At 38.3% G+C, this 19309-nt stretch overlaps 1 protein-coding gene and 1 non-coding gene across 6 annotated transcripts in view; both read left to right on the plus strand.

Annotated features, from left to right (window-relative positions):
• The window catches only part of NFATC3 (nuclear factor of activated T cells 3), a 138844-nt gene that overhangs the window by 81869 nt on the left and 37666 nt on the right, over nt 1-19309 (plus strand). For 3 of the 5 annotated variants that reach the window (XM_045443231.1, XM_045443233.1, XM_045443236.1), the window contains 3 exons: nt 4016-4156; nt 11281-11336; nt 12377-12503. The exons of 1 other annotated variant lie outside the window; for it this stretch is intronic. In XM_045443231.1, coding sequence (XP_045299187.1) covers nt 4016-4156; nt 11281-11336; nt 12377-12503 — 324 coding nt within the window. The remainder of the gene's footprint in view (nt 1-4015; nt 4157-11280; nt 11337-12376; nt 12504-19309) is intronic. One more of the 5 variants, XM_045443234.1, reaches the window with a different exon arrangement.
• On the plus strand, nt 16642-16726 carry TRNAQ-UUG. The gene has a single exon. It is a non-coding gene; the product is annotated as a tRNA-Gln (tRNA).

Raw genomic sequence — 19309 nt, forward strand, 5'->3', positions numbered from 1 at the left:
AGGCAATTTCCTATTTTGCTTTTAATGTAATATTTGGATTAAAAGTATAAACTGAGGCACAGAGTCTGGATAGCTGATGAGATTTTCTTGTATGGAAATAAGCTATGTGTTTAGGTGGGAGGAATACAGATCTTGGAGTTAGAAAATGGGTTCTCATTATAATTTGACCATAGGTTGTGTGGGACTATAAACACATTCTCTTGACCACAGGTTTTTGTTTTTGTTTTTTTGATGTTTATTTTTGAGAGGGGGGTGGAGGGCCAGAGAGAGTGGGGGACAGAGGATCCAAAGTGGGCTCTGTGCTGACAGCAGAGAGCGTGATGTGGGTCCGGGTATGAGCCCTGAGATCATGACCTCAGGGCTAAGGTTAAGTTGGATACTTAACCAACTGAGCCACCTAGGGGCCCCATTGACCACAGTTTTTTTTTTAACCTATAAATGAGGAAGGTGGGCTTGATGACACCTGAGGACAAAATGAAGCTATGATTAAGTATCCCTTGGTCACCTTTGTTTCATTAAAACATGAGCCGCCTTGTTGGAAGATGCCTATCTCTGCAAGCTGACACCTCAGCTAAATAAAGACTTAAAGGATTTTTTTTTTTTTAAACCATTAACCTGTTTACAACATCAGATTGAGAAAGTGAATGCTTTTTTCCCCTGATTTACAAAGGCAAGAAATGAGAACAGGCCCTAGAACATGTACCTACTTACACCCTGGAGAACTGTGGGCCTCTGGCAGGTTAGCTGGTAGTACTGTAGTATTGAAACTGCTGTTTAGATGTTTAGGGCATAGACTTATAAGTGTTCCAATTCATGTCTTAATTTTGTGTTGGAGGAAACTGAGGCACAAGTGTCTGAAGTACTCCTGCAAGCTTATTTGCTTGTTAGTGACAGAACTGTGCTTCGAACACAGGTTTTCTTAGTACTCTTTCAATTATACCATGTTATTTCTGTTAAACACGTGCATTCTTTATTTCGGATCAAACCTACTGTAGTACCTTTCTGTGCCTCCTTTTGCTATTTATGAAATTGAACTATTACTTTATTATTTCACAGTTAACTGAGAAATCACTGAGTAAATACATAGTAATAGAATTCACTATAGAAATAGTTTTGTATTTTTAACAGACAATACAGGTACTTACTAAAATTCAAAAAGAATATAGAGTGAAAAGCAAATTTCCAGGTCAATTATTTCCCCTTATTAGAAGCAGCTTTTGGAGGGCGCCTGGGTGGCTCATTCAGTTAAGCATCCTACTTTGGCTCAGGTCATGATCTCACAGTTGGTGGGTTTGAGCCCCGTGTCCGGCTCTGTGCTGACTGCTCAGGGCCTGGAGCCTGCTTTGGATTCTGTGTCTCCCTCTCTGTCTGCCCGTCCCGTGCTCACATGCGTGCTCTCTCTGTCTCTCTCTCAAAAATAAATGTTGAAAAAAATTTTATAAGCAGCTATCATTGCCGGTGTTTTTATTACCCTGCCAGACTTTTCTATGCCCATATAAGCATATATGCCTCTATTTTTTAGCAAAGTTCATTTAGATAATTTTTCAATTGTTTTGTTTATTTTTGAGAGTGGGGACGGGCAGAGAGAGAAGGGGACAGAGGATCTGAAATGGGCTCTACGCTGACAGCAGAGAACCTGATGTAGGGCTCAAACTCACAAACCATGAGATCATGACCTGAGCAGAAGTGGAAAGCTTAACAGACTAAGCTGCCCAGGTGCCCCAGAGTTAATTTAAGTAATTTAAGTTCATAGAGTAGTTTCAGTTTTTGAGATGAAGTTATTCTAAAATGATTTTCTATTTTTTCTTTTAGTTTATTAAATTAATATGTGATTATTGTTGAGAATATAGAAACACAGAATGGAAAAAGAAGAAATGCAGAATGGTACAAGGAATAATAGCAAAATCTTTTGTAATCACTACCCTGTGGTGTAGTCACTATTAACCTTTCTTTGGATTTTCTTTCTTTTTTCTTTTATTGTTTATATGTATACACACACACACATGTGAAGTATCTTCATATATATGAAGGGGAGTGGCAAAGAGAGAGGGAGACACAGAATCCAAAGCAGGCTCTAGGCTCTGAGCTGTCAGCACAGAGCCTAATGCGGGTCTTGAACCCACAGACTGAGATCGTGACCTGAGCTGAAGTTGGACACCTAACCGACTGAGCCACCCAGGCTCCCCTGGTGAACACAGTTTTGCTGTTACTTTGAATGTACCCATGATGGCTAGTTTCCACCATAAATATCTAAAACATGAATTAATGTATTTCCTAGGCCAGCCAGTGCTTGTCTTCATGCCCCTTCTCTGTGAGTCATTTGGAACATAAGTAGGGACATAAGTATTTTCGGAGATCTAGGTTGGTGCTTGATACTTTCCAAGTGATAGTTGGTCCTGAATCCCAGACCCATGTCCTATGAAAGGGTCTATTTTAGCTTTCTCTTTTTTTCATTTTTGTTTATTTTGAGAGAGAGAGTGAGAGAGCGCAAATGCGTGTGTGCAAGAGGGGGGTGGGCAGAGAGAGAAGGAGAGAGGGAATCCCAAGCAGATTTCACATTGTCATCGCAGAGCCCAATGCTGGGCTTGAACTCACGAACCATGAGATCATGACCTGAGTTGAAACCAAGAGTTGGACACTTACCTGACGGAGCCACCCAGGTGCCCCTAGCATTCTCTTTGAATAGAGCATTGATCCCAATTTAAATACATTTTGTGGCTTGGTTTTAAATAGTTGGGAGAAACAAGAGCCACAGTGTACTGAGAATGTGTGCTTCCTAAAGGCATTCAAGTTTAAATTTCTTTAAAATGTTGTTCTAGTCAAACAAGACAGCTGACCCTCAGAGCTACCAGTTTTCCACCCAGGAAGTAGAAAAGTAGACCTATTTTCCAACTGTGAAGAAGAGAGCATAATCCACACTTTTTTTGTTTTAATTCAGAGAAAAACCTAACTATCTAGGCATTTGCAAGAAACCCCTAGAGGACCTAAGCCCTCAAAAGAATTGTAATGTGTAGCTTAAAGCTCAAGCAGTTAAAAAAAAAGAAATAAAGAAAGAGAATCCAGAAATAGGATCTCCACAAAATATAACAACTTGGAATCAGGCAATATCAGAGAAAGGTGGCACCAAGGGTACTGTTTATAAAAGTTGATAATTTAAAGAATGGCTCTGAGGTATTAAAAATTATGTTCACATACCCTAGAAGGAAAAGTGCAGTGCACTGCAGAAACGTTTACTTCCATTTTTAAAAATTTAGTGTGTACTTCATGTATGCTTCAGTTATTTAGTTATTTGGAAAATTGTCCAGAATGGCATCTTGTTGTCTTGGTGATGATCTAGATATTTTCTTTCTTTTTTATTTAAGAGGATTAAAAAAACATGATTTTTATTTTTGAGAGAGAAAGAGCGCATGCACTCACATGTGGGAGGGGTTGGGGCAGAGAGAGAGGGAGAGAGCTCGATCCCACAACCGACCGTGAGATCATGACCTGAGCTGACATCAAAAGTTGGATGCTTAACCGACTGAGCCACTCAGGCACCCCTCACCTGGATATTTTCTTGATGAAAGAGCTAATTCGTGTTTATCCTTCAGAAACTTGTCTTTTAATTGTATGCAGTATAATTACATATGTTTGGATTAATTTGCTTTTTATAGTTATATTAAATTCATCAATTTTAACAGTTGTAGGGAAGAAATACATTGAAGACTTAAGCTAAAAAGAGGAAAGTGGGTGAAATTAATGTTTTGGAGTCAATATGAAGTTGCAGGCATTGATTAATTTTTCGTCATTGGTTTCTTTACAGTTGTAAGAAAATTATTTAGAAATCACAAATCTAATAAGTCTTATTTTCTAAATAATGTGGTTATTTTAGTGGATTTTGTTACCATTGTCTTGAATTTTCAAAGCCCAGAGTTTGCTTCTATTTTCATGGTATAGCTTGAATTTGTCATTTACATATGAAAGATTGTAAACTAATATTTTGTTTCTTCTCAACTCCTAAAAAAAAAACAAACAGCTCAGCGGTCTGCTCAAGAACTTCCTCATATTGAGAAGTATAGTATCAACAGTTGTTCTGTAAATGGAGGTCATGAAATGATTGTGACTGGATCTAATTTTCTTCCAGAATCCAAAATCATTTTTCTTGAGAAAGGACAAGGTAATAACATAAGATTTGAGTTGATTGGCTTCAAAATAAGGGGCAAAATGAGTAAAATGAATTATTCCCATGTTTCATGGACAAAAACAAAATAGTTTTTCTAAAGCTACAAACATCATTTACACAGATTTTTTGATAAGCCATATATTTCTTAAATTTTCCATATAAATGTTAAATTCTCATTAAGGGTATCGCAAAAGTAGAAGAATCCCCAGTATTTCTACTCTTATATATGTGTGTGTGTGTGTGTGTGTGTGTGTGTGTGTGTGTGTGTGTATGTGTGTGTGTGTGTGTGTGTATATATATATATATATATATACACACACATATATATATATATATATATACACATATATATATATATACTCAAGAGAATTGATGATGTGTTGCACAGAAAACTTACAGCGACATTATTCATAATAGCCAAAAACTGGAAACAACCCAAACAATCATCAGTTGTTATATGGCTAAACAAAATGGGGATGTCCATACAATGGGATATTATTCAACCATAAAAAAGAATAAAGTACTGATTCATAACACAATATGAATGAACCTTGAAAACATGCTAAGTGAAAGGATTCAGCACACAACATCCAAAATCAGCAATCCATAGAGACAAAGTAGATTAGTGGTTGCCAGGGGTTGGAGGGAGGGATCAGTGGAGAGTGACTGCTGATGGGCACAGGGTTTCTGGAATTAGGTAATGATGGTGGTTGTACAGTTCTGTGAATATACTGAAAACTTCCTGATTATATAATTTAAAAGGGTGAATTTTATGTATTTTATATATAAATATATAAATTATATCTTCATTTTTGTAAGTGTAGAAGAATCCTATGTCTTTCATGGTGTTTAAAACCTTTCTGAGCGTATTTAAAACATTTTTTCATCTATTATTCCTTCTCATTTTTTAAGCATTTTTAAAATTGTGAAATACCTTTTTATGAGAATAATATAAGAGATACCCACACACCTGACGCCCAGTTGAAGAAGAAAGACATTTATCTCTGAAAGGCCTTTTGATGTCCCTTCCCAAATGGATCCCACTCCTAAATCAATCCATGCTTTTCTTTATAGTTTTATGCGTTTTCTCTGGTTTTGGGCTATGTATATAACATTTCATGTATTCTGAAAATTTCTTTTTTTTGGAAGTCAACATTAATGTTTTAAGATCGATCCACGTAACAGAAGATCATTCACTTTTACTACTATATAGCTTCACTGTATGAACGTGCTACAATTTATTATCTGCTCTCCTACTGGACTTTTGGGCTGTGTCTAGTTTTTGGCACTACCAAACAATAGCTAATAGTGTGGCCATGAACATTTTGGTTCTTATCACCTGGTAGACATAGGCAAGAATGTCATAATTTTTAAATTTTGTTAATCTGGTAGATGTAAAATGTATCTTGAACTTTGGATTTGAATTTTCCTGATCTTATTGAGGTGATTATTAGTCATTCATGTTTCCTTTTTTGTGTAATGTCTTTATGTTTTTGTCCACTTTTTCCCATTGAATCAGTTTTCATTTTCTTACTACCTTATAGTATTCTTTATGTGTTCTGGATGTCAAAGCAAGTTGGGAAAGTGCCTCATTTTTTCCCACTTACCAAGTGTGTGCCCTGTAATTTCACCTTCCTTTGAACATGTGGCTGAGCTCATCTCTGAAACCTTCTGGGCTGGGGGCTTTGTGGTACTATTAATTTCTGATATAATTCTTTTCAGAGGTATGGGACCATTTAAGTAGGTATGGGCCATTTCATAGGTATGGGACCATTTCTTCTTTTTTTTTTTTTCATTTTTTTTTTTTTTTTCATTTTTTTAACATTTATTTATTTTTGGGACAGAGAGAGACAGAGCATGAATGGGGGAGGGGCAGAGAGAGAGGGAGACACAGAATCAGAAGCAGGCTCCAGGCTCCGAGCCATCAGCCCAGAGCCTGACGCAGGGCTCGAACTCAGGGACCGTGAGATCGTGACCTGAGCTGAAGTCGGATGCTTAACCGACTGAGCCACCCAGGCGCCCCATGGGACCATTTCTTCTTGAGTTAATTTTCATGATTTTTATTTTTCCAGGTAAATAGAAAAACACACTCTGTGTTTCTCCTTTACTCTCACAGTGTTACCACACTCAAAACACTTCTGACACCAGATGTGTGGGTTTCCCATATATCAGCTGATTCTTTGATATGAGCTGGGTTGGGTGTTCTGAATGAGGTCAGTTCTGACACTAACTGGAGTTAGTGCAGACCCCACAAGTTAAGGGCTCAGTCCCTTAAGACTGCCCGCCACTTGAAATGACAATCAAAAGTAGTAGATGCCCAGGTACGCACTTCTGTCTGGCTTGGCTACAAATCAGAGGCTCCCATGACTCACTTCTTGGTTTTGATCATTTGGTAGAGGGGCTCACAGAACTGAGGGAAACACTTGGGTACCATTACCAGTTTGTTACATAATAGAGGATATCAGAGGGTACAGATGAACATCCAGATGAAAGAGATACATGGAATAAGGTATGTGGGAAGGGGGTGTGAAGCGTCTGTGTCCTCTATAGACATTGCCCCTGTCCCAGCCACCTCCATGCGTTCAGCAACCCAAAGGCTCCTTGAACTCTACTGCATTTGGAATTTTCATGGAGGCTTCACACAGGTTTGATTGACTATTCCATTTCCAGCCCCTCTTCCTTCTCTGGAGAATAGGGGTAGAACTGAAAGTCTTTCTAGTGACCAGCCTCCATCCAGGAGCCTACTAAGAATCACCTCCTTAGAACAAAAGATAGTCTTATCACAGGAAATTCCAAGGGATTTAGGACTTCTGTGTGTCATAACTGGGGTCAAAGACCAAGTATAAAAACAAAAGGTACTCCTAGTGTTCTTCTTACCACTTGGAAATTACAAGAATTTTAGGAGCTTTATACCAGGAGCCAGAGGCAGAGATCAATATATATTTTCCCTATTATTTCACACTAGGATTTTATTTATTTCACCCAAGTTCTCAAATTTGTTGACATTTATTCGCTTATAATACTCTATTTCTGCATTTGGATTATGTCCCCTCCCTTTTTATAGACGGAGCAAGCGCACATGCGGGCAGGAGAGAGGGGGAGAGGCAGAGAGGGAGAGAGAGAGAAACAGTCCCAAGCAGTCTCCTTGCTGTCAGCGTGGAACCTGACCTGGGGCTTGATCACGACCCTAGGATCATGACCTGAGCTGAAATCAACTGTTGGGTGCTCAACTGACTGAACCACCAGGCACCCCTGGAATTATATCCCTTTTAAAAAATTTATTCCTGCTATTATTTATTTGTGCCATCTCTGGTTTTTAGTCAGTGTTTCCATAGTACTTTGGCTTTATTGGTCCTTTAAGTTGTGTATTTGTTTTCTGTTTCCAAGTGTCTGTATTTTTTTTCTTTTCACTTTTTTTTCTTTTCTTTTCTTTTCTTTTAATGTATTTATTTTTGGGAGAGAGAGCATGAGCTGGGGGAGGGGCAGAGAGAGGGAGACCCAGAATCTGAAGCAGGCTCCAGGCTCCAGGCTCCAAGTTGTCAGCACAGAGTCCCACGCCGGGCTCAAACTCACAAACTATGAGATCATGACTTGAGCTGAAGTTGGACGCTTAACCGACTGAGCCACCCAGGCGCCCCAATATGTTTCTTTTTCTTTTTTTTTGGTTTGTTTGTTTTTATTTATTTTTGAGACAGAGAGAGACAGAGCAGGGGAGGGGCAGAGAAAGAGGGAGACACAGAATCAGAAGCAGGCTCCAGGCTCTGAGCTGTCAGCACAGAGCCCGACACATGGCTCGAACTCACGGACTGTGAGACCATGACCTGAGCTGAAGTCGGACACCCAACCGACTGAGCCACCCAGGTGCCCCTGTTTCTTTTTCTTAAATGGTAATCTCATTTGTTTTTTATCCTTTTGAAACTTACAGATTTAAGGCTATACGTTGCTTTCATTGCCTATCTCTTATGATTTTATTACCTCTTTTTTCACTGAATACATTTTCTTGGAGTTTAAGTAAGTTTAAATCTTTTCATACTAAACCATTTCCTTTCCCTTGACTCTGTCAACCTCATAAGCTGTTGTTTTATTTTGTTTTCATTTATCATCCAGCCTCTCAAGTAATCTGTCAACTACCATCTGCCATTTCCTTACCTGCTATGTACTCTTTTGACTTCCATTATATTGAAATCATAACCTAAAAATTTGACACTCAGCTACCCACCCTCCTCCTTGACATTCTTTTCTTTCTTGACCTTTGTGTGATTATACTCACCTGGTTTTGGGCGCATTTTTCAATGTCTCCACTGTTTTTTGTTTTTTTTTTAAATCATTTTTTCTGGCCCTTAAAAATAGATGTTTCCCAAGGTTCTGTGGTTCAGCTTTCTTTTCATTATATTCCCTCATTCTAGGAAATTTCATCAGCTGGTCAAATCTTTGTCTATAACTACATCATTTCTTTCAAACTTCTGACATGTGTTTTATTCTTTTGTTTTTGTTTTTTGTTTGTTTTAAATAGGCTCCATGCCCAATGTGGGGCTTGAATTTACAAACCTGAGATTAAGAGTCGCATGCTCTACCGACTGAGCCAGCTAGAAGCCCCCTAACACGCACTTTAAAGTACCCACTGAGGGACGCCTGGGTGGCTCAATTGGTTAAGCGTCTGACATCAGCTCAGGTCATAATCTCATGAGATTTACATCGGGTTCTCTGCTGTCAGTGCAGAGCCCTCTCCATATCCTCTGTCCCCCTCTCTCTACACTTACCCTCCCTCTCAAATAAACAAACATTAAAAAAAATTCATTTGTGCCTGAATATAATAAATATGTATGTATATAATGCAGTTTCATTATAGAATTCATTTAACTAGAGCTTTACCTTTAAGAACTTTTGACTTAATGCAATTACTGGTTTCAGATGAGATTGCAGTTTGTGACTATGTAACTCCCATTCTGAAAGCACCTTCAGTAATCTCTTCATATTTTAGGTCCCTTCATGTGGCATTTAGGCCACAATCTATGGCCTTTCTTTTCAGCCTCATTTCTTATTTTTCCCTACCTCATACTTTTTACTCTATCAACACAGCTGCTTATGGTTTCCTCTGTCATGTAGTTTCTTGCCATCTTGGCTTTGCTTGTGCTCTTAGGCCTAGACCAACCTTCCACCCATATCACTTGAGTTCTACCTTCTTTTTCAGCCTCAGTTCAAGAACTCAGGAAGCCTTCCTTGTCTCTTATCCTTATGCCAAGAGTAGGGTAAGGACCCTGAACTCTGTCTTCTTGGCATATCTAGAGTACACCTTTATTAGTCATTGAAACCACCACGATTTATTATGATGAACTGTTTTTATTTGCCTTTCATAGACTGAAGGTAAGAGTATCTTATCTTCACTATCTCAGTAACCCAAAGTGCCTGGCATGTCAGGACCCAACAAATGATTGTTGAACTAAGCTGTATTTCTTTGTAGACATAGCATTTGTCTCTAGTGTCTGTTATACACAGGGTTAGCTATTTTCTATTTATTGGACTGAAAAATGAGAGTCACAATTTAGAAGGCATTGGATTGAGTCTTTTCTGATGTTTTCACAGACCAGATGAAGAAGTCCTGCAAGCTGTGAAGATACTTATATGGGTTTAGTCAATGGGCAGATGCTCATGACTTAAAAAGAATGCTTTAGAGTACTGAACATCAGACTGGAGTAAGAGCTATAGTAGCAGTTGGGGTTCTCCCCAGGTGACAATTCACTTGGGACGAAGAGACAGAAAATGTGCTGGCCAGATCTTTAGGTGACACAAATCTGGAAAGCCTACCAAATATATTCAAAGACTGTCAGTATTTAAAAAGATCCTGGCAAACCAAGTCTTGTAGGGAGAAGTTAACCTAAGAAGGGTTGGGGGAAGAACCAGGTAAGTGCAGCGTGGGAGTTTGAACTTGGCAGTAGGAAGTGTAGTAGACTGAGGGAATCTTGCTGACCACACACTAAGTGTAAGGCAGCATGGTGCAGCTACCCCAAAACTTTTTTTTTAATGTTTTTATATTTGAGAGAGAGCAAGTGGGGAGGGGCATAGAGAGAGGGGGACAGAGGATCTAAAGTGGGCTCTGTGCTGACAGCAGAGAGCCCGATGCAAGGCTCGAACTCATGAACTGCGAGATCATGACCTGAACTGAAGTCCATGCTCAACTGACTGAGCCACCCAGGCACACCTACCCCAGAAAACTTTTATTAACAGACCTAGCATCTTCACATAAAGTGGAAATAAGAGCCTTAGTCACTCTGTACCATGCCGTGTCATTTCCCACCTGGGCTATTCAGTTCTGGGCTTGATGCATTTGGAGAGAGATGTTCACACTGGAGGGATGTTCATAGAAGAGTGGGCAGGAAGGCTAAATATTGTGTAAGACGTAATGCAGAACTGGGGGTGTTAATCAGTAGAAGGAGACACATGTAAACATAGCTGGGCTTTTTTTTTTTTTTTTTTTTTGAGAGCGTGCGTGTGAGTGGGGGTAGAGAGAGAAGGGAACAGAGGATCATAAGCAGGCTCTGTGTTGACAACAGCAAGCCTGATGTGGGGCTCGAACTCATGAACCCTAAGATCATGACCTGAGCCAAAGTTGGATGCTCAATTGACTGAGCCACCCGGGGCCCTCAAACATAGCTGTTTTTAAACATCTTAAATACTGTCTCAGAAAACCACTCAAAATATTTTGGATTGGGGGGCTGCAAAGAGTAATTCTTAAACCAGTGGTGGGATACTGGAAGGAGGCAGATTTCATCTGTCCTGAAGGGCTTTCGAACAGCAATTGTTCAAAGATCAAATGGGTTACTTGGTGAGAGAGTGAGTTTCCCATTACCTAAGGCATACAAGCAGGAGTTGGCTACCACTTGGTGAAGGTGCTCTCAGAGGATTTTCAAACATAAATAAACTGTGAGGCCTGCTAACTAAGGCAGCCCAAAGTCTTTCTCCCCATTTTTTCTCATGAGTACACATTTTATTTTCATAATGGAAGTCATTGAGGAAAAGATTCCCTTTGCCAATAAGCTTGTGATACTAAATACATTAGATTTTGTTTATATACTTTGTGACTTGAATTACTTTTAACTGTAAATTGTTTCTTTTAATAGATGGACGACCTCAGTGGGAGGTAGAAGGGAAAATAATCCGGGAAAAATGTCAAGGGGTAAGAAATTTATTTCTTCAGAAACATTTAAGAAGCTTAGAACATTGGATAATGATACTTTATATTATAGATTAGGAGTCTTTTATCTAATGAGTAATAGAAAAGTAAATTAGAATTTTTAGAAGTTTGGACATGAAATAGGTACTCTCCTTATTCTAAAATTAAAGTTTAGGAAAGATAAACAATTAGTGTCTTTGCCTTTTTTGTGTATAGGAAAGGAGAAATTAAAAGGTTCTTACTATCATTAGTTTATTCTTACTTATCTTACTTATCATTAGTTTATTTCTCTGAATTCAGTGAAAAAATCAAATTCAGTAAAGCCCACATAGAATGGGAAAAAATAGGGAGAGAACAGCCCTAAGGAGTTTGTGTATTTAGCACAATTTTTGCAACTTTTCAGCATTAAGCCTTCCGGGATTCAACACTAAACACTGTGGTCCCTTCATCCTGATTGGAATGGAGACAGAATTTTTTGTGGGGTAGAGAATAACACTTTCCACAGTGCTCTCCAGAGACCTGGAGAAATTAGATTAAGGATTGCAGTTTCACTCTGCTTATGTAAAATTATTTTTTATATGGAAATGAATTTTTTATATTGCTAGTTTAGAACATTCTGAATATCAAATTTAAGGTAAGAAATCTAAATTATAACACAACTGAGGAAATATTAAACCTGATTGAAAACCAGGACAGACTTCCAGTTAAGATACATAGTAACGTGTAATATTCAGTAGTGCAGAATATCTCACTACAAGGTACATAATAAGGCTGTTTTTATTTCTGCTCCAACTAGAAACCCAATTGGATGACTAAAAGGCAATTTCTCCTTTAATGGTTTACTTTCAAGAGTTTATCTCTGTTGAGACTAGAGTTTCATAGAGTAAATCTCCAGATGACTTACATGACCAATTGATGTGCATAATGATCTATGATGGGAGACACTGGGTAGTTAAGCCTCATGAGTTGTGCTGAGTTTAGCAGGTGCATTTCATTTTTAGTTCTGAATGTAACACAATCTTACTACTTTCCATGCTCCTTAGGCTCACATTGTCCTTGAAGTTCCTCCATATCATAACCCAGCAGTTACAGCTGCAGTGCAGGTGCACTTTTATCTTTGCAATGGCAAGAGGAAAAAAAGCCAGTCTCAACGTTTTACTTATACACCAGGTATGGGGAGTTGTGATGGTTTACCACAGAGCTTGCTTTCATAATGAATAAAAAGTTATTCAATGAAACCTGTATTAGAATGTTTACAATAGAGTACTTATAATCAATAAAAATCCTAACATATGCCTCATCTGTAAAGTTTGTGTAGACTTTAAATATTAGATGTGATATTAGCTGTTATTGTGTAGTTATTTATTATAAGGAGATTAGAAGGTTGAATTTTGATTTTAAGTCTGTTTATCTGGAGCTACCAGAAATCCCCAGCACTACAGTAAGGGCAGGTGTTTGTGAATATGTGTGAAACTCCTTTGTGCCCTTAGCACACTGCAAGAAGGCAGTGTGTTCATCTCAAGCATTTCCAGTCAGATGGAAAATCTCTCATTAGATTTTCATTTGGCAAGTAGTAGCAACTGTAGTATACCGTGGTCTGTGGGTTATATAAAGTCGATTCCAGAGTTTCTGGTTTTATAGATGTGCCCTAACAAAGGAGGCTGCCATACCTCTTTCTGCAGCAATTCAAATGCTGTAACTTTCCAGCTCTTGGTGGTAACACATAAATATTATATGCAATAATTCATGCTGATGTTTACATAGTTAGAGAACAGATATTTCTAGAGGCCTTCTCTGTACTAGGTGCTGTGTCAATGCAGGGCTTGAACTCATGAAACATGAGATCATGACCTGAGTTGAAGTCACATGCTCAACTGACTGGCCACCCACACACCCCTGTTGCAAAAACTTTTAAATGGTTTATAGTAAATGAGAAACAGAAACACTTAAATTTGAGAAGGTACTAGTTATTAATGATCACTTATTTGTCATTCATATTCTTTAAAGCGTGGCTGTATTCCACTTTAAGCCTCTAAAGGCCATTTATATTCCCAGATCTGAAAATTAATATTACTTGATCATGTTAATACATTATTGGTAATAAAATATTTCTATTCATTTTCAAATAGAATACAACCCTTTTGAAAGATTTTGGTTAGTCATTTCAATATTAATTCAGTAAGTATTTGAGGGTGCCTCCTAAGCGGACAAAACCTCTCTTAGTTCCTTCTTTCATGGAACTTATAATCTAGTGAATCAATAAATTAATTACCAACAAATGTATAATTAGAAACTGAAATAAGGACTCTGATTAAAAGGGATACAATACTATAGGTACAAATAACAGAGGGACCCTTGCTTGGGTTAACTGCTTGAGAAAACCAGGATATATGTGTATATATGTATATGTATATGTGTGTGTGTGTGTGTGTGTGTGTGTGTGTGTGTGTGTGTATACATACTCTATATATGGTATATATAATGTATGTAAAAATAATACTGTCTAAGCTCTTTGTGTATTTATTCTTTTAATCCACATAATAGACCTTTATAGTAGGTTATTATCTTATTTTACAGAAGAAGAAACTGAGTGGCTAAGTAATATGCCCAGAGTCTGACAGTCTTAGAACCACATGTCAAGCACAGGCAATCTGGTTCCAGAGTCTGGGCTCCTAACTGTTAAGCTAGAGTACATCTCAAATAAGTAATATTGCCCTCTCCATTTTGCAAATACGTGAACCAAGGTCACTCAGCTAGTAAGTGGCAGAGGTGAGATTTGAATCCAGGCAATCTGGCTGTAGGGGGAAAACATTCCAATTAAAGGTAGCAACATATACGAAGGTCGTGTGGTTGGTTGGATAATGGAGTATTAAGAGTTCTAAAATGGGGCGCCTGGGTGGCTCAGTCTGTTGAGCGTCCGACTTCAGCTCAGGTCATAATCTCATGATTTGTGGGTTCGAGCCCCGCATCAGGCTCTGTGCTGACAGTTCAGGGCCTGGAGCCTGCTTCAGATTCTGTGTCTCCCTCTCTCTCTGCTCCTCCCCTGCTCACACTCTGTCTCTCTCTCAAAAATAAAGGTTTAAGAAAAAAAATTTTTTTAAATAAAAGAGTTGTAAGAAATGAGCTTTAACGGAGAGGTGACATGATCAAATATGTATTAAAAAATTTTTTTCGGGGCACCTGGCTGGCTCAGTTGGTAGGGCATGCAATTCTTGATCTCAGGGTCGTGAGTTTGAGCCCCACATTGGGTGTGGAGCCTACTTTACAATAAAATCATTTTCTCTACAATATATGAATGTATCAAATTAACATTTTGTACACCTTAAGTTTTACACAATGTTATATGTCAAATATTTTCAATTAAAAAAAAAGTTAAAAATAGGGGCGCCTGGGTGGCTCGGTTGAGTGCCTGCTTGACTTTGCTCAGGCCACGATCTCATAGTTTATGAGTTCAAGCCCCACATCGGGCTCTGTACTGACAGTGAGGAGTCTGCTTGGGATTCTCTCTCCTTCCTGCTCTGCCTCTCTCTTTAAATAAATAAACAAACAAACAAACTTCAAAAAACAAATAAAATAGGGGTGCCTGGGTGGCTCAGTCGGTTGAGTATCTGACTTCGGCTCAGGTCATGATCTCATAGTTTGTGAGTTTGAACCCCGTTTTGGGCTCTTTGCTGACAGCATGGAGCCTGGAGCCTGCTTCAAATTCTGTGTCTCCCTCTCTCTCTGCCCCTCCTCTGCTCACTCTCTCTCTCTCTCTCTCTCTCAAAAATAAAGAAACATTAAAAAATTAAAAATTAAAATCATTTCTCTCATATTTCTACTGTTTTCTTATAAGGTGTCAATGACCAGTTTAGTCTTTCCTCAGATTACTGTGGAGAGTGAGATTTGTATGGCAGAGACCCAAGAAGGTTAAAAATATGCTTCAGATAACTAGAGTGTTTTGAATATACAGAAGAGACAACATTAATGATAATAAAGCATATCAGGTTTCTGAGAAAGGTGGGAAGGAATATAATTTCAAATATAAAAGTTGGAATGGGCCTTAGTTGGGAGAAGGAAAGGAGGGAAGGTAAAGATGAAAAAGATGGATATATATTAGGTTTGTAAATTTAATAGTGGAGAGTTTAGGGAGTTTCCATATAATAGCATTGACTTTTTTTTCTTTAAAGAATGACATGCAGTCTTTTGTGAGTAGAGGGAAGTGTGGGTGTTTTGGCAGTTTGAAGAATATGGACAAGTTTGAAATAGTTGTTGTAAAGAAAGGGGGGAGTAAGTTACCACAGAAATATAATTGGACTCTGGGCATGATCACAGGGTACCTTTAATGTTGATATTGATGAATTTATGAATATTAATTAGCCCGGCTGTGTAACTTTCTTAAGCAGCACTCAGATTCTTTAGGGTAGGTGGTAAAATATTAATAGTAGGGTTCCTCCAGGGTGATATTTATTAAAGACCTACAGTCCAAGAATGTTATCAAATGCTGTGGAGATGAGAGACTATAGAATCTAACCTGAATAAGAAAGAAGAGGAGCTTCTGGGACTGTTGAAACAAAAAAGGCAGAGGTGTGCCTGGGTGGCTCAATCAGTTAAGTGTCAGACTTTCGCTTGGGTCATGATCTCACGGTTCGTGGGTTTGAGCCCTGCGTTGGGCTCTGTGCTGACAGCTCAGAGCCTGGAGCCTGCTTCAGATTCTGTGTCTCCCTCTCTCTCTGCCCCTGCCATCCTCCTGCTCTGTCTCTCAAAAATAAAAAAAGTTAAAAAAAAAAAAAAAAGCTCAGGATAAGTGAATAGAGGTTTTGATTGCTACCATCATAGTGGTAGTAATTGAACAAAGAGAATATAATGCTCTTACATTATCAGCTCATGAGTTGGGAGGACAACATAAAGGCAGAGTCCTGGAGGGCATTCTATATGAGAATGGAAATCACTGGGGCCCCAGAGTGCAGAAAGAATTTTGGATTGGACTACAACTGTCATCACTGGGCTTATGATTGACAAAATACAAATCAGGTGGCACACACTAACAGAAGGAAGAATAGATTCAAGAAGTGTTTGGACAGCCCTTGTTCTGGTTGATTACTATCTTTTCTCTGTAGCATTTGGCTTTTTTCATTTTTTTCTAAAGTGAAATTTGGAATAAAATCTTTACAAAAGCAAATATATTCCTGTGAATTTATTTTTTAAAACAGACAAGTTGAAAATATAATTTCAAACACCCAAAATTGTCTTCCACTCTGAAATTGTTATTCTGTCCTAGATCCTTTTGATCCATTTATAGACACAATTTAAAATAAAAATTGGGGGTGCCTGGGTGGCTCAGTCGGTTAAGCGTCTGACTTTGGCTCAGGTCATGGTCTCATGGTTCATGGGTTCGAGCCCCATGTTGGGCTTTGTGCTGATAGCTCAGAGCCTAGAGCCTGCTTCGAATTCTTAGTCTCCCTCTCTCTCTCTGCCCTCCCCCCACTCATGCTCTGTCTCTGTCTCTGTCTCTCTCTCAAAATAAACATTAAAAAAAGGTTTTTTTAATAAAAATGGGACCAAAATGTATACAGTATACTAATTTTGTAACCTAAACATTTTTATTTTGCTTCATGAACAGATAGAGTTTTATAGAATTTTAATAGCTTCTCGTATTCTAGTTTGTGATACTTATATTAGAGTTGTTTGTTGTATTAATTTGTATGAACTATTTATATTAAAGATTTTAGCCTTTTTTTGTTTCTGACAATTCTTTTAAATTTTACTTACAAAAATATTAGATATTCAGAAGTTGCTTCTTTATTATTCAAGGATTTGTCCATTTGTTATTTTTTTGACAACCCTCTAGCAGTAGCAGTCTGACCACTATAAATATCCAGTGAAAGAATAATCAGCTGCAAATGGCTGTTCTGAGTTTTTTGTTTTGTTTTGTTTTGACGTTTATCATTGAAGTATAGTTAATGTACAATACTTTGTCACTTTCAGGTGTAATAACTTATTTTTTATTAAAATTTTTAAAAAATGTTTATTTTCAGAGAGAGTGCATGCATACACACACACACACACACACACACACATACACACACACACACACAGAGGCAAGTGGGGGAGGGGCAGAAAGAGGAGGGTGGACAGAAGATCCAACGTGGGCTCTGTATGGACAGCAGAGAGCCTAATGTGGGGCTCAAAGTCATGAACCATGAGATCATGGCCTGAGCTCAAGTCAGATGCTTAACTGACTGAGCCACCCAGGTGCCCCTGTTATAACTTTTTTTTAATTAGAAATTACATTTAGTGGGGCACCTGGGTAGCTCAGTTGGTGAGCATCTAACTCTTGATTTCGGCTCAGGTCATGATCTCATGGTTGTGGGATCGAGTCCTGCATTGGGATTAGTAGTGCAGAGTAGTGCAGGATGAGTAGTGCAGAGCCTACTTGGGATTCTCTCTCTCTCTTAGAAAAAAATAAACTTAAAAAACAAAGAAATTGCAACATTAAAAAAAAAAAGAAATTACATTTAGCACTATTTGTCCAGTAGTCAAGTTTACTTAGTAATTTGAAGACTGTTCCCAGTATTATGTGTATGATTCACAAATTACCCTAATTACAGAACCCTTCCTTAGTGGCGTTACCTGAATTTCTGCCCAGCCACTAGCTTCAGATCTTCTGATGTGGGAGCCCTCTTTTCCACCCCAGTATCCCTGAAGCTTTTGAGGGAATATACCTCCCTCTGAGGCCTATCAGTAGTTACTTGTGACTGGACGTACCATGTGATCTCTGGTTTTAGACTAGTGGGGCTTTAGGGGACAACATTAGAGATAAACTTTCATGTGTAATATTTTACCTGTAGGAAAGTGTATTCTATGTTCTAAATAGTTGATTGGACAGACTTTTGGATTGTGATTCTTTATTTGGGAGAGAACGCCTGCCTTACAGTTAGGTCACATTCAGCTCTGCCATAGACTGTACCCTCTTGGTTAATCTCTATACAATGAGGGCATAAGTCTAAAGCAGGGTTTTTCAAATTTAAATTGTTTTACTCCCCAAACAAAATCTTAGGCAAAAAGGCAATATATAAAAAGGATAAAATCTAGCTTTGATACTCTGGTTGTACTAGAAGGGGGAAATCCAGAGAGCTCCAGCTCTTTGAATGCTACTCTTCCACATCCACTACTTGAAGAAGACAGTGAGGCTTCTTATGGTTTCAAAAGCATTAGACCAGGAGATTTTTTTCCCGAGAATGAGGATATTTAACACAAAAGGTAGAGTTAATCTGTTTCTAAAATTCAACTCATTCTAGTTATGTATGGTCTCTTTAACTGTACTTCCCTCCAAATAAGAATAAATTACTATAGACTGTCAATGAGGACTTCTTAGATTTGGTTGGAGTCTTAATCCTTTATAGACAAAAAGTGACAGTTGATTTGGCAAAGTGAAAGTATACTCAATTTAGGAAAGCAGAACTCTCAATCTGAGTACACAGATGTGGGTCAGGAACATAAAAATAAAGATTGGATCATGCAAAAAAAAAAGATACTATGTTACAGTTTTTAGTCCCTCTGTCTCCTTTTTAGTGCGTGACAACCAACCACTTAGGTAACCAAGGGCCTTACCTGCTCCATTCAGGATTAATTAAGATGAGAATAGGCTTTTTTGCATATTCTCCCTCTTTTATATAGAAATGTAACTCTGCATATGGAATTTACTGTGACTTTCCTGGGACCGGAGTAGGAGCTGAAGTAGAAGAGGAAAAAAGAATCCAGTAGTCCAGGGGAAAAGTTCTAGTTGTGCTAAAGTCAGAAAAAAAGTGAGTACGCCAAAACATTAGAGAGGTTGGAGTTGTTAGATATGGTGAACCACACTTGAAATACCTGAGCAAGAATCAGAAACTGGATGGAAGCCTAGTTTAGAATGTTGACTTTGGTGCAGAAGCAATAAGAAGACTCATGATACACTTTTTCTCTTTTAAGTGTTGTCTCATTGTTAGGAGTGGGCT

This window comes from Leopardus geoffroyi, chromosome E2 (genome assembly GCF_018350155.1).
Source record: "Leopardus geoffroyi isolate Oge1 chromosome E2, O.geoffroyi_Oge1_pat1.0, whole genome shotgun sequence".
Classification (NCBI taxonomy): domain Eukaryota; kingdom Metazoa; phylum Chordata; class Mammalia; order Carnivora; family Felidae; genus Leopardus; species Leopardus geoffroyi.